Here is a 14,196-nt window from a genome sequence, read left to right as displayed (position 1 = left end):
ACTGAAGCAAAAGAAAATTTACTGGAAGGAACATAAATCGTTTCCTAGAAGCCCAGGACCAGAAACATACCTGAGCCTCATAAAAAATTTTAACCATAAAATGGAATGTAAGAAATTGAGTTACTCTTTATCTCTTTTCATAATCTCACATGGTCACCTATTTCTGCTTATCTATGTACCTGTGCCTCCCTCTCCTCCCCACTCCCCTCTTCAGCTCTCCACTACTCACCCCTATATCAAATATTCCCTATTTACCCATAAGTGTGGTAGAGAATCACCACATCAGCCCTGACTCTACACAGGCTAACTCTAGAGTCAATGTCTACTGCCAGAGAACCTGGGGTACCCTGGGGTACCCTTTGTATCCAGCATCCTCAGGCTCAGTAACATGTAGGCACTTGTCAGGTGGGGAGGATGTGCGTGGGGTGGGGTTGGCTTACAATAACCACTCTAGAGTTAGAGTTCTTTGTATTCAGATGAGCACATTTTCCTGAATGCCATGTTTCATGTCCACATATGCAAATGCCAGCCTGGTTGGCCAGGCTGAATAAAGCTAGATAGGAATAACTTGTGAATACTCATGATGAGACTTTTGGCAAACAAGTCTGGGTCTCATTTATCTCCATTATCTCATTGAGTTTTCCTCTGGGTTCAGTGAAGGTAAGAGCTGGGCAACGGGCAGAAGTTGCTTCTCTCCTCTTGTGTCATTACCTCTGAAAGAAATAGGTCACCTTCCCCTGCCCAGATTGGGAAATGCCAGCACTAGAAACTTATAGTCACTGAATGGAGAAAGAGACCAAGTCCCCAGGGAAAGCTGATTATCATTGTCCTCAGTGTCAGCAAATGTTTGCTCAAGGAGGAGACTTCTTCTTTCTATAACCCCCCCCCACACACACACACACACACACACATTGTAATTCACTCTGCCCATGACCTTGAGCTATCTGGCCTGATAGAGGTGGTGCTTCTTGTCTGCCAGTACTCTCTTATAAGGAAGGAGGGAGAGGGCCCTGCTCTCTCTTGGGTGGTGAAGACTGAGTCAGGCTGCCTGAATCAACAGGTGATCAGTTCTCCCTTTCCAAAGACTCTGCAACTGGATTTACCATATCCTGTATTCTGTGAGTGTATTCCCCCCTTTCATATCTTAACAAATTCTTGATATGCCTTAAACAAAGTGCACTGCTAGCTCAGTCAATAGAGCATGAGACTCTTAATCTCAAGGTTGTGGGTTTGAGCCCCATGTTGGGTGCCACTCATTAAGAGAAATCCACATGAATCTGTTTAAGGGGTATCAAGGATTTATTAAGATATGAAAGGGGGAAATACACTCATGAACACAGGATCTGGTAAATCCAGTTGCATAGTCCTTGGATAGCTAGGAACCAATCACATACAGTCTGACTCAGTCATTACCACCCAAGAAGAACATGACCCTCTCCCTCCTTCCTTATAAAAGGTCACATTGGCAGACAAGAAACACTACTTCTGTCATGCCAGATAGCCCAAGATCATAGACTGAGCAAATACCCACTATTCTCCCATATCAGTACAATGGGGCAAGGAAACCCATCCCATTGAACAAGCTAGTATATTAGGTAAAGGGGTAAACAGATGCCAAAGAATGCTTACTTCTGAATCAACATTGTGTTCTATTTCTCATGCAGTCATTGATGGGCCCACGCAGATCCTGGTTCGAGATGTCTCTGACACTGTGGCCTTTGTAGAGTGGACCCCACCTCGAGCCAAAGTCGACTTCATTCTCTTGAAATATGGCTTAGTGGGTGGAGAAGGCGGGAAGACGACCTTCCGGCTGCAGCCTCCCCTAAGCCAGTACTCAGTGCAAGCCCTTAGACCTGGCTCTCGCTATGAGGTCTCAGTCAGTGCAGTCCGAGGAACCAATGAAAGCGATGCCACAAGTACCCAATTTACAACAGGTGAGTGAGACTGGGGGGGAAGAAGGCAGGGGTGGGAGGCAACACGATGATGCTATCAGGCCAGAGAACATTAAAGAAAAATGAAATGGTGCTAGGCAACGCTGTTTATACAGAGGCTACAAGAAATAAATTAGAGGTCTTAGGGGCTCCTGCTGGTATTGCTATTCCAACATTAAGAAAAATAGCGTTCCCCCCTCAAGTAAGGAGAACTGGGTTCTCAACCTAACTCTGCTAGCCAGACCTGTGACTTAATATAACTCCCTTCCTTTCAGAAGTATTACGCTTATCCCAAAGACATTTGAATATCCATGTTATTGGCCGAAATGACAAATCTGTGAGAGTTCAGAGAAGGTATCTCTTTCTTTCTTTCTTTCTTTCTTTCTTTCTTTCTTTCTTTCTTTCTTTTTTTTTCTGGTTTTTCAAGACAGGGTTTCTCTGTGGTTTTGGAGCCTATCCTGGAACTAGCTCTTATAGACCAGGCTGGTCTCGAACTCAGAGATCCACCTGCCTCTGCCTCCCAAGTGCTGGGATTAAAGACGTGCGCCACCACCGCCCGGCCAAGGTATCTCTTTCTTAAGACACTTCACTGCCATTTACTGGAAACTAGAAATTCTCTAAGCCTGAAGTGACGTCATTACATCGAAGACACCTCAGTCTTGTGCAAAGCACAACTTGCATAGCCACCAGCAAACCTTCCAACTGAGGTCCCTGAGTCATGCTGCCATGTGTAACCTCTAACAACAAGGCTAATTAGTAGAAGACAGGCCATAGACACAGCCATGGATAGGAAACTGAGCTAAACCCATTATACTTTTTTCCAATCTTGCAATAATGCCCACAAGAGAACTTCCTCAAACTTAGCAATAGTCAGAGAAGCCAGGCCTCAGAGTGACTCACTTCCTGACTTGGAGTCCCGCAGCCTGACCAGTCCGTGGGTAAGAACAACAGGCCCCACTCCAAGGTCAGGCTTCCTGGCAAGGGCCTGATCACAGGACAAAGTCTGAGTCCCTGTTAATCTAGAATTTTGGTCTTGGCTCTCTTCCTTGGGGAGGTTACATGTCAAAGAATGCTTCTGCTAGCTCCAAGTTGTCCCAAGGATCAAAGAAAACTGCTAACACATGGAAGATCTCAGAACCATTGACTTCTGAAGAAACATGAATCTCCGTGTCCCACCATGGGTTGGAGCTTGAGAGTCTGCTACAAGATGGAGAGAGTCAAAGACTCCAAGAACATGCAACAATTAGCACACCTTCTCTACCTAGACTTTGAATTATTGATCAACAACAGTAAGATATATGCTCCCCTAAAATATGACCTCAAGTATAGCAGATGGATCAGTGTTACAGGTAGACAGATTTGAGAAGTGAACAAATTGAATTACTGGGGAAGATTGTGCTAGACCGCCAGTGGGGACGTCCTGGACTACTTAGGTTAGAATTCAGACTATGAAGAAATAGGGAGCAGTTGACCGCTATGGCAGCCTGTACCACGAGAGAGGGGAGTGGACTCTCAGTGCCCAGGCTTTGCTTCACAACTCGCCACTTAAGCCCACTTTCCCCAGTAAGAGAGCACATCCAAGAGTCTCACAATGGGCTCCTCTATAGAAGCAAGCAAGTGCACTGGTAAATTTCCCTTTAGAAATGTGTGGACTCTGGCAAGCTCCAGGAGGCAGGCTAAAGTCTGCCAGCCACTCTAAGTTCTTCTGTCAATCCTTGGTGCAGACTCCACTTCCTTGCCTGGGGAATAGCCAGTGGGCTGCTTTAGTAAACCTATCCTGAGATTTCCAAAGACTAAGTGTACTTCTTAGAAAAGACAATCAAATTGTTCTCGTTTCTCTTCCTTTCTCCCCCACCTAGGCAAGAATGTTTATGTAAGAGCATGAGGAAAGATGGTCCTGTAATATCCATTTTTGGTCTGAAAATTTGCGGCCAACCTCCAATGTGTGCACGTCCATGCACGCACGCGCGCGCGCGCACACACACACACACCACACAGGCAGCATGACTTGCTCAGGCTGGTGGTATTTGTGCTGGGCCATGTATGTTCAGCATTCTTCTCTTAATTTCAAGATAGTTTGTATTTGAAAGTGGTTTCTTTGTGCTCTGCTCTGATAAGGAGTTTGAAGAGGCAAGAAAAGAGGAGGGGCCTCTCAGGCAGCATGATGAAAAGTGAATTCTTTATGCTCAGGTCGGCAAGATGGAGCAGCGCTGGCTGCCGGCCCGGGAAAATTCCAATCAAGACAATTACATCCTGCCTCCTTGGAGAGAGCTCCCCCTGCATTTCTGTTCACTGCAGCAGGAGCTGCAGGTTGCCTGGTGGATTGGCAGCTGTTAGGTGGCTGCTTCTCCATGCAGCCTTCAGCCTGTGCCTCAGACCCAAGTCTGCTCTCTTAGGCTCCTAGAGGGGAGGGGGAAGCGGGGATGGTAAGAGACAAAGGGCTTTGCAGACAGATTCTCCAAGTCCAGAGTTGGCAGATGTCAGTTGAATGATGAAAGGGTATGCAGAACCTCACGGTGGGGCCCTCAGTCGTTTCAGAATTCTGCTTAAATTCAAATTAAGTAAAGTGTTTTTCCAGGTGATGGCTTCGACACTAGGAGTGCACTAATTGCACAGGCAATTAAGACTGAGATTTGCTTCCTGCATGGTGAGTAGGAAGTTAGTCTGGGTCGTAGAGCTGCTCTGAAAGCAGAGACCATGGCGGAAGCACACAGAGGCCGGTAGTTAGAAGGGAGCCAGACTAGGAAACCTGGAGTCCCCTCCTACTTCAGCGGCCTCAAAGAGACTTTGGGGACAGTTTCCCTTACAATGGAGGACTTCACTCTGAGCAGAGTCCTCAAAGAGCCCTTAGTCACCAGTGCCTCTGATCTGAATGACCCTCACTTAGGCTTAGTGCTCTCATGGGTTGAAAAGATACTAAGGCCCTGACTCCTCCCCCTTCCCCCGTATGTTTTCCGAATGTGGAACTAGGGTCCTTGCTGATGGGCTAGTTGTGGGGAAGGCATTGGGATGGGCTCTAATCCAACAACTGTGTCCTTACCAAAGTGGGGAAGCAGGACCGAGATGGCAATTACCGGGAGAATGCCATAAGAAAATTAAGGTAGAAATAAGTCGGTAGATACCCAAGATGGCCAGGAAACTCACAAGATGCTGAGAGAAATGTAACAGACTCCCTCCCAGCTCTCAGAGGGAAGCCACCCTGCCAGCACCTGCATCTCAAGATTCCAGACATTGCTTTCCTACTCAGACCCCAGCTTGGGCCGCCATGTGTGGCAGCCTCGGATAACAAACATCCAAGCCAGAGCTTCATTCTCCTCCCTCCTCACTGGTGACTCCTGGGATTCTCCAGCAAGTTACTTCAAAGTTCAGCATGGAAGCGCTTCAGTCAAGACACTAGTTATAGACGGCAGAGAGTTCCTGCTTCTGCAAGGCTGTCTGTCTCACAGCTGCTCTGTTTCCTGCACCCCCTCGCTCCAGGCCGCAGCTAAAATATTTAACAAGTCATTTCTAAAGGCTTGGAGGGAATGAAAAGATTGAAAAGTGGATGAAACATGTTTCAATTACTTACCATGTACTTTTTTAACATCTCCGAGGCCCACAGTCACTGCTCTAAGCACCAAAGCTGTGGACAGATAAGAGCCTATTTCACACGAATGGTCCCCCAGTGGGGAGAACTGGGTGGCACAGGGAAAAGGAACATGAGAGATCATTTCAGCCATGAGTTCTGAGATAGAGGGTGAAATAGATAAGGCAGAAGGAGAGCTCCAATGGATGAGGTCTACCTCTTAGAGAAAGTGGTATTCTCACTAAGAACTACATGACTTAAGTCATGTAAGAGCTACAGAACATTCCAGGCAATCAAAGCAGCTGGTTCAAAGGCCTTGGAATGCAAGGTGATGTGTCTCAAGAATAATAAAGAATAGAAATGTTTAAAATGGTCTGCTCACTCAGTACCCAGTTAGACCCCCACACTTGCAATTAAAGGAGCATTTAGCATTGAGCAAGAGAAGGTTTTAAACAAAGAAAAATCTGATCTAACTAATATTATCGAGACTAGACAGGCCAGTGCTAGAGTTCACAGACCCAAGGCCCTCCAGAAAGGCTCCATTAGCCATCTGTCTTAGCTGACATGTTTCAGAGACCTGCTAAGTCCCCATCTACATGGATGTCCTCCAGCTGTTCTTTCTCTCTGACCCAGAGAACATTGCTTTTATCTCAGCCAAGTTTTGAGACTCACTGTCCAAGTCCTCTTTCTATCAATGAACTCTTTTGTAATTACCGAGGTCAGAAACACCCATTCCTTTCTGATAAAACACTGTCCTCTTCCCATAGAGTACAGGTCCATGGCCGTTCGATTGTTCTCTCTGCCCTATGAAAAGAGGAAATCTTGAAAATATTTTCCAAGTATAGGCATAGGTCCCCACCTTTACTTGATTAGCTATCTTTACCTCTGCGATGGTTAATACTCAACTTGACAGGGTTTAGAACCACCTAGGAGACGCACTTCTGGGCATGTGGATGAAGGAGTTTCTACATCCGGTTAACTGAGGTGGGACTCGTACTGGTGTTCTGGATGCATCAGACAGAGAAAGCAAGCTGAGAGTCAGTGTCCAGCCTTCACCCTTGCTGCTTGCTGGTTATAGATGGATACAAAGGGACCAGCTGTCTGCTACACTGCGCCCCAGAACTGTGAACCACAACAAACTCTTCCTTCCTTAAGTTGATTCTGTCAGCCCCAGCAAAGAGAAAAGTTAAGTACAGACTCAGTTCAGGCCCTGGACTCTGCCAGATCTTTCTTCCTGTATGAGATCTGCCTCCCATGCATCTGCCCCCATGCTCCTCCATCGATCCAACCCCCGGAGAGATAACGTACAAGACATCAAGAATGAATAGTATCCCATATGGTAGCACACATTGAATGAAGGCCAATTTCTCAGGAAAATAAGTTGCAAAGACATCCATGTGTTCAAGACTCTCCACCCCACCCCACCCCACTTTACATCAGAAAACAGAAGCCTCTGATTTCACAGGAATGCAGTCTCTTCCATGGGGACAAATAGGGTAGGCTACTTGCCTGGTGGTGGCAGATTGATACAATCTACTTAGAACAAGCAACGGCAATTCCCATGCTATATCCAAGTCCCCAGGACTGGAACTATCTTGGACTTTTTAAGTGACAGACTTTCAAGACAACCTTGTATTACACTACAAGTTGTAGTGAGCCTGTTGAGTTGGTCAGCCCTGGGTGAGAGAAATCTGGAGATTATGGGAGGAAATGCCCATAGTCATGGGAACTCTAGGAAGCCCAGAAGACACATTCAGGTGCCATACTATTGGATTCAGGAAGCTCGTCAGAGATAACAAGCTACCCCAGACTCAGACACCCAACTTTTGTACCTGGTGTCATGCTGTGCACATCAAGTATGTAATATAACCCAAATGGCAACTTGGATTGTTTCCCCCTTTTCAGGAGACGGTCATTCAGAGCTTGAATGATTTGTCTGTGGTCCTACTACTGTGGGTATCAGAACTGGTTCACACTGAGGCCTGACTGCAAAGCCCATACTCTACCCAAGGACTTGTCATGGTAGAACCAAAAGATGAAGTGCCATCTTCAGACTTTATTCAGATATGAGGCAGAGGGTCGGGGTGTGGCTTTCACCTCAAAGATGGTTAGAATTCAAGCTGTACCATAAATGTATGGAATTACATGTGATTTGGTGATATTTGTTTATTTTTAGAGATTGATGCTCCCAAGAATTTGAGAGTGGGTTCCCGCACAGCAACTAGCCTTGACCTTGAGTGGGATAACAGCGAGGCAGAAGCTCAGGAGTACAAGGTTGTGTACAGCACCCTAGCGGGTGAGCAGTACCATGAAGTGCTGGTCCCCAAGGGCATTGGTCCAACTACCAGGACCACCCTCACGGGTGAGTAGCATGTTTGTTGTCTCTTGGGATGTTTATTGGCTCTGTATCCTCAAAGCTCTCTCCCCTCAACTGATTTATCTCACATCTACTCCACCCACAAATCCTACTGACTTAATATGTTACGTATCTACCAAATATATTCCTGCATGCACTGCTATCGATCATTCTAAACTTGGTTCTCTCTTGCTTTAACCGTGGCAATAATCTACTTTTTTAAAAACTCTATCTAATCTACTCTTCATCCCAGCAACACTGAATAATTTTTCAGAGCACATTTTTATTATGCCATTATATTACATATACATCTGAGGCATCTAGCAATGCCTTCAGGATGAACAACCCCCGAGGCTGGCCTGCTTTTCTCTACTTTCCCCAGGCCACCTCCTCCTGATGTTCTGGTGGTCTCTGTGCTCCTAGCCCATGGCTCTGCTTCCTTCATTTTCGCAAACACAACACACTGTGCCTCCTGCCCCAGGGCATTATCATTGCTTAGCTCATGCCAGCTTCTTTCAGCAGCAGAATTGACACGTTACTTGATGAGGAACAAGGTCAAACAGTCACCTCTCTGCACCATTCTGGTACATTTGGGCAGGATCGTTTGACCTTGATCCTGCACCTAAAGCTCCATAAAAGTCAGTCCACATTTGTTTTGTTCATTGTTGAATCATGGTTTAGCGCAGTACCTACCATGTACTGGATCCTAGATCAGTACTTTTTGAATAAATGAATGGCTAAGTGAATGAATGAAGCTGCAAAAACTTAAAGTGAGAGCCTGGCCATTCCTTTTATATCCTATAAAGAGTTTGAGCTGTGGTAGAAAAAAATAAGGAACTATTGAGGGGCTTTAAGTAGTTTTGCATTTTCTAGCTTGCTTTCTGAGGGTGTTGCTTTGTAGCCTAGGCTGGCCTCTAATCCATGGTCCACCTGCCTCAGCCTCCTGAGTGATAAGTTATAAGTAAAAAGCATCATGCTAGCTGGGTAAGGAATTTTAAGCAAGGCAGTGCAATGAGTAGGTATGTACAGACAGGGGTCAAGGCTGAGACAGACTGGCAAGAATCTGTCCATGATGTCAAAGAAGGCAAGATGGTATATGGATAAGGCCATACTCTAGGTCACCACAATGCATGACTGGGGCTGGGGAGCTGGGGACAGACCTTAGAAGAAATGGGACCCAGTCATGGCTCCTCCTGATGCCACAACACATCCATCTAAGAAAACACACCTGCTAAACTTCACCAAAAGGTGGGAGCTTGAAGTGCGCCATGTGCTTTTTATATGACAAGTGAACTGCACAAAATGCTTTGGTCCAGAGGCTGTCCATGGGTCCACAGACTTTATCTAATTTATGTCTTAGCTTACAAAAGCATTTGCTATCTTACTAGTCCAGGAGTGCTCAGCAAGAGTGAGAACAGCAAACGGGAACAGGATGATCAAAGCTTTCTTCTTCCTGAGCTGAACTCCCAGATCTCCTCGCCAAATGAAGCTAGTTAAAGTAGATATTAAAGAACACCTTTTCCAAACAGATACACAATTAGAAACACAACAAGGAGATGGGAAATGTGCTGATAAAGCAAACTAGCAGGAGGGAATTAGGCACAGAAGGGGCCGCAAGCTGGCACAAGAGCCTTGCTGAGAACTGGTGGCATTTATTTAAAAAAAAAAATCCTTTAATAAAAAAACTGAATGATACAAGAGGAAACGGCATCTCTGCCTACAGCTACAGGGTGATTTGTCAAGTAACAGTTTTATAAAAATGATGGCTAATTGTCTGGATAGAAGCTACCCTGTAAAATCATAGAGAAGCAGCCACAGCGTAGTTATTACCCCCACTATGGTGGGGTGGAGAGAGAAGACTTTGTGTTCACTGGTACCTGTCTCATACCACAGATTTGCAGCTATGAGCATTCCCATTGTCTAGATGAGAAAGCCAAGGCTCAGAGATTCTGGAAGCTTGTACAAGCTTACAAAAGTAGCAAGGGACAAGGGACCTGGTGACTCAGAGCAGCTTCTGAACCCACTGTACAGGCCTTCTTTCCCTGTCAGCTGCTGCCACTGCAGAAGTAAAATGTAAATGAATATCCAAATTTAAGTGCTGCAAGCCTGTAGGGCCATGGGAGATTTATTATTGAGTAATGGGCTCAAACAGGTTGATATTTTGTATTTGAGTAGTGCTTATATATATATATAATATATATATATTACACATATGTATGTATGTATGTATATGTATGTATAATATGCATCTCCTATAATTGTCTTAGGAAATTCACTGCTGAGAAATTTATAAATGCAAACCACTGCATGATTTAAGGAGGGATTATAGTCATATAAGGAAGCCAAGTACACGTCTAAGTCCAAGGCTTATTGTTCTCTTTCTGAAGTATCTGGGGGAAGGCAGGCCCAGGAAGGAGAGACGGGGGAAGGGAAAATGATTGGTCCCAGTTCTAAATAACTGTATCTTCTCATTCATTGCCCTAATTGGGCCCTGAAGAGGCATTTCTCAGTTTCTATGCCCTGTGTGGGCCTTCAGAAACCTCTTATTTGACTGGGACCCAGACTCATTGCTTTCCATGAGCCTGGGTCAGCTGACCCCTTTCTAAGGCTTCTAGTCTTTATGTGTAAGCGACACCACTCACCCCGTTGAGCCATCGTGAGAATCATATATTTAATGCTTTTACTCTTTTTAAATAATAAAATATAACAAATTAGAATAAGATATAAACAAAACTTATCACACTGGAGTGGGACGAGACAAAGAGAAGGAAAAGAACCCATGAGAAGGAAGGCACAAGAGACCCACTCATTGGCACACCAGGAACTGCAGAAGAACACTGAAAGCTTACCCAGAGTCCTGGTGCACACACGTGCAGGCCCTGTGCATGCTGCCTCGGTCCCTCTGAGGCCCAGGAGCCTTGATCATGTTGGTTTAGAAGGTCCTGTTTCACTGGTGTCCTCCTTCCCCTCTGGCTCTTACAGAGAGTCGTAAATTTAATGAGTTCCAGTTAGCGCTGCTAACAGGGGGACTGAAAGTAAATGATAGCGAGAGGGAAAGGAGATGCTGAGGTCTGCTAGCTGATTTAGGATGACTTCCTGATCAGGGTGATGCCCTAAATGGATATTGACCCCAGCTACAGAGGTGTCACTGAGCGAATGTTAGAGGCCTTTTCTGCCTGACCCACTGAGTCACAGTCTATATGTCAGAGCCTCAGGAAGCTTGGGGACACATGGACACATACACATTGGAGGAAATAGAGCACTCTTTTGGAGCATGGCTTTTGATGTCACCCTATTCAGACTGGAGGTGCACAGCTCCATGGCCATGCATCTTTGATCAGGTTTTCCGATATTTTCTGTTGTTCAGCTTCCTGATGTCTACCACAGAGCTCTCAAGGGTATTACACAAAACCACAAGCACCATTGCGTCTAAGTGCTGCATTTGGAACCTGGATCACACTGACTGCGCATTAGCCATTGGAGTTTAATGTTTGCCTCTCCGCAAAGTTCAGCCCTAGACCCATCGCAGTCTGAGCTTTCGCTAGCACAACTTTAGGCCTCCTTTATTCTCACAGGTGATTGCTACCACAGGAAACAGCGGTACCTGTGTTTACTGTTCTTGACAGAAGCCCTTGTCTGGAGTTACCATGACCCTTTGGCTCTAAAACCCAGGACCTTCTTGGCTTTGAGGGTTCTGAGTCATTTAAAGGGCCTACACCAAGTCCATACCTATCATTCCTCTTCCACGAGCTTTGCTCATTACAGCACAGAACCCAGGCTCAGGTCTAGAATCCCAGACAGTCTCTCATTACTCTCTGTGAGGCAATGCCCAGATAATTCCCTCTGGGATACAAGTTTGCTTCGAAATATCATATGATGCATCTGCAGTGTTTTTTTTTTGTTTGTTTTTTTTTTTTTTTTTCCTTTTCCCTTGCTTGGGTGGCTTCTGAATCTTAGATGCTAGGTCGTTTCTTTTAGACTTAGTCTTTGAGTCTCTACGGTGTCTGCTTGGTCAATGTTTTATGCCTAGAGTCTCCTCCACAGGATTCCAAAGTACAACAGATTCACAGGCTTGTTAAGGCCTCTCCAGGTTAGACCCTGGCACTCTGAAAAGACTGAGCGCACAAGCCCACTCCTGGTGGAGGAAGGAGAAGAAGGAAGAAGGAAAGGGAAAAAGGAGAAGGGGGGGAGATTCTGCATTCTTGACTGGGATGAGGTCAAAGAAATGCCCTCCTGCTAGAGACTATGGAAAATTAATAATAATAATAATCCATGCTCTGGTCTTTGTGTCTGAGGTGACTCCTCTGCTCTGTTCTCAGAGAGGCCAGAAAAGCATGCTCAGTCATAAAGAAACAGGCTTTTGGCCCCTGCGCATCTTCCCCAAGCCTCTCTTTTCCTCCGACACTTTGGCCAGGAGACAAAGTAAAAGGAGCTGGTCTCCACAGTTCCTCACGAGTCCTTCCTAGCCAGCCTGCTGATGCTCTGCACTGGTATTTCAATCCTTAATCAGCAAGCTGATAATCAGAACATCCATCAATAAAGAAAACCTAGAGCCCATAGACATTGTACCATAACCTAAGTTGTAGAGAGAGCAGAGTTACAGCCACCGCCCATCTCAACTCCCACACGCACATATCATGTACACCCAAATGCAAATAAGTACACAAGTACCCACACATGTACCAAAAAATACACATAGCCATGCATTCATACCCACATGCAGGAACACTCACCCATGCTTATATGCATACATATACACTCACACAATCACACTTTCATATTTTCACATGAAATAACATTGACTCATAAATATATACACAAACTTAAATACTCTTGCACAAATACACAGAATTACACACTCATTTGTGTATATATACATACCATTGATACACTATATGCACTCATAGACTTTCACATACACAATTACATACAACTATATAGGCCCATATACACACTCATACTACATATGTACCTATATACACAAATACTAACACATTTGTATTCACACTCATGCAGGCACACACACACACAGCTAGTATCTGCAAGCATGCCTCATCAGTATGACTAGCCTTCTTCACGGCTTCTTATTGGCGGGGAACTTTGGATGGAGGCTTACCTACCAAACCCATCATTCTTCCTCGGGGACCAGATGTGGGTCCAGAGATGGGAAAGTGAGCTCTACAGGATATATGTGCAGATATACCGTTCAGGGGAGATTTCCCATGGAGGGATTTGAGACTTCAAAGGGAGGACAGCTGTCGACTCAACAGTGCCCAAGGCATTTGTGTCCACTCCACCTTGTCTGTACTTCCCTTCCATGTTGGTGCAAACACCATCAACAGTGCTTGTCCTTGGGCACTTTGACTGGGAGGGGTATGGGCTAAGGGTCTAGGGGCCTGGACAAGACCAAGTTCAGACTCCTTTGGGCAAGGTCATAGTGACCCCAAGTGGCCACTTTGGTAAGGCACCCTTTAAAAAGTGTGGCCTGTCAGGGAACACAAAAGCACAAGTCTCCTCATAGAACTGAAGAACCAGGTCTCTCACATGTGTGAGAAGTCCAGGGCAAGAGTAGCCAGGAGATGAGGGATCAGAATGATTGCTTCTTCTTTGGTTCCTTCAACAGGGAACACTTATTTACAGAATAAAAAGCAGAAATAGGGTATCGCTATGGTGATGAAACATACTCCCCATTAATCTCACTGGCAACAAGATAGTTCCATCGGAGAGAAAGCTGTTTAATATTACTTTCTTTTTAAATGTGGCTTTAAAGTCAAGATGGAGTTACTGCCTCTTTTAGTGCTTTAACCTCATCCATATTCCCCAGCGGCAGAGCAATCCCCGTGAAAGGCTGACTCCCTGGAGAAGCCCCTTCTTATCCAAGATGGGAGCGCAGTGCCAGGGAGCTTGGCTCTCCATTTAGCTAACCTGGCTGAAAAGCAGACCATTGTGAGGTGTGACTTCAGGACATCTGAGAAGGTCCCCTGTCTCCAGACCTCTCTCCATCTGTGACAACTCGGCCTCAAAATTCTATGACCGAGGAATTTTGCTTTCTGGGACATGGCATCTGGTCTTGTTTTCATAAGTAATTTTGACATATGCTGTCAAAATTAAGAAAATGACTGTAAGCTCCTTAAGGAAAGGGTTCATGGTTTGTCCCTCTCTGTGAAAACAACCCGTGGCCTAGGACTAACTAAACCCTTGTTCCCAGTTTGGTGGCCTTGAGTTTCATAGGTGTGTGGGAGAGAGACCGGGTATTTAGAGATGAAAAAGCTCCATTGTAATCATGCCCACTTGAAGCCGATCACGCCTGCAGATGCCAGGTGACTTCCTTAGGTTTTGTTGGC

The 14,196-nt window shown here is 45.5% G+C and overlaps 1 protein-coding gene across 4 annotated transcripts in view; it reads left to right on the top strand.

Moving 5' to 3' along the window:
- Positions 1–14,196, top strand: part of Tnr (tenascin R) — a 406,965-nt gene that overhangs the window by 342,291 nt on the left and 50,478 nt on the right. For all 4 annotated transcript variants that reach the window (XM_057769771.1, XM_057769770.1, XM_057769768.1 and 1 more), the window contains 2 exons: positions 1,665–1,934; positions 7,673–7,858. In XM_057769771.1, the coding sequence (XP_057625754.1) occupies positions 1,665–1,934; positions 7,673–7,858 (456 nt within the window). The remainder of the gene's footprint in view (positions 1–1,664; positions 1,935–7,672; positions 7,859–14,196) is intronic.

Source organism: Chionomys nivalis, chromosome 5 (assembly GCF_950005125.1).
Source record: "Chionomys nivalis chromosome 5, mChiNiv1.1, whole genome shotgun sequence".
Taxonomy (NCBI): domain Eukaryota; kingdom Metazoa; phylum Chordata; class Mammalia; order Rodentia; family Cricetidae; genus Chionomys; species Chionomys nivalis.
This window is presented reverse-complemented; position numbering and strand designations above follow the sequence as displayed.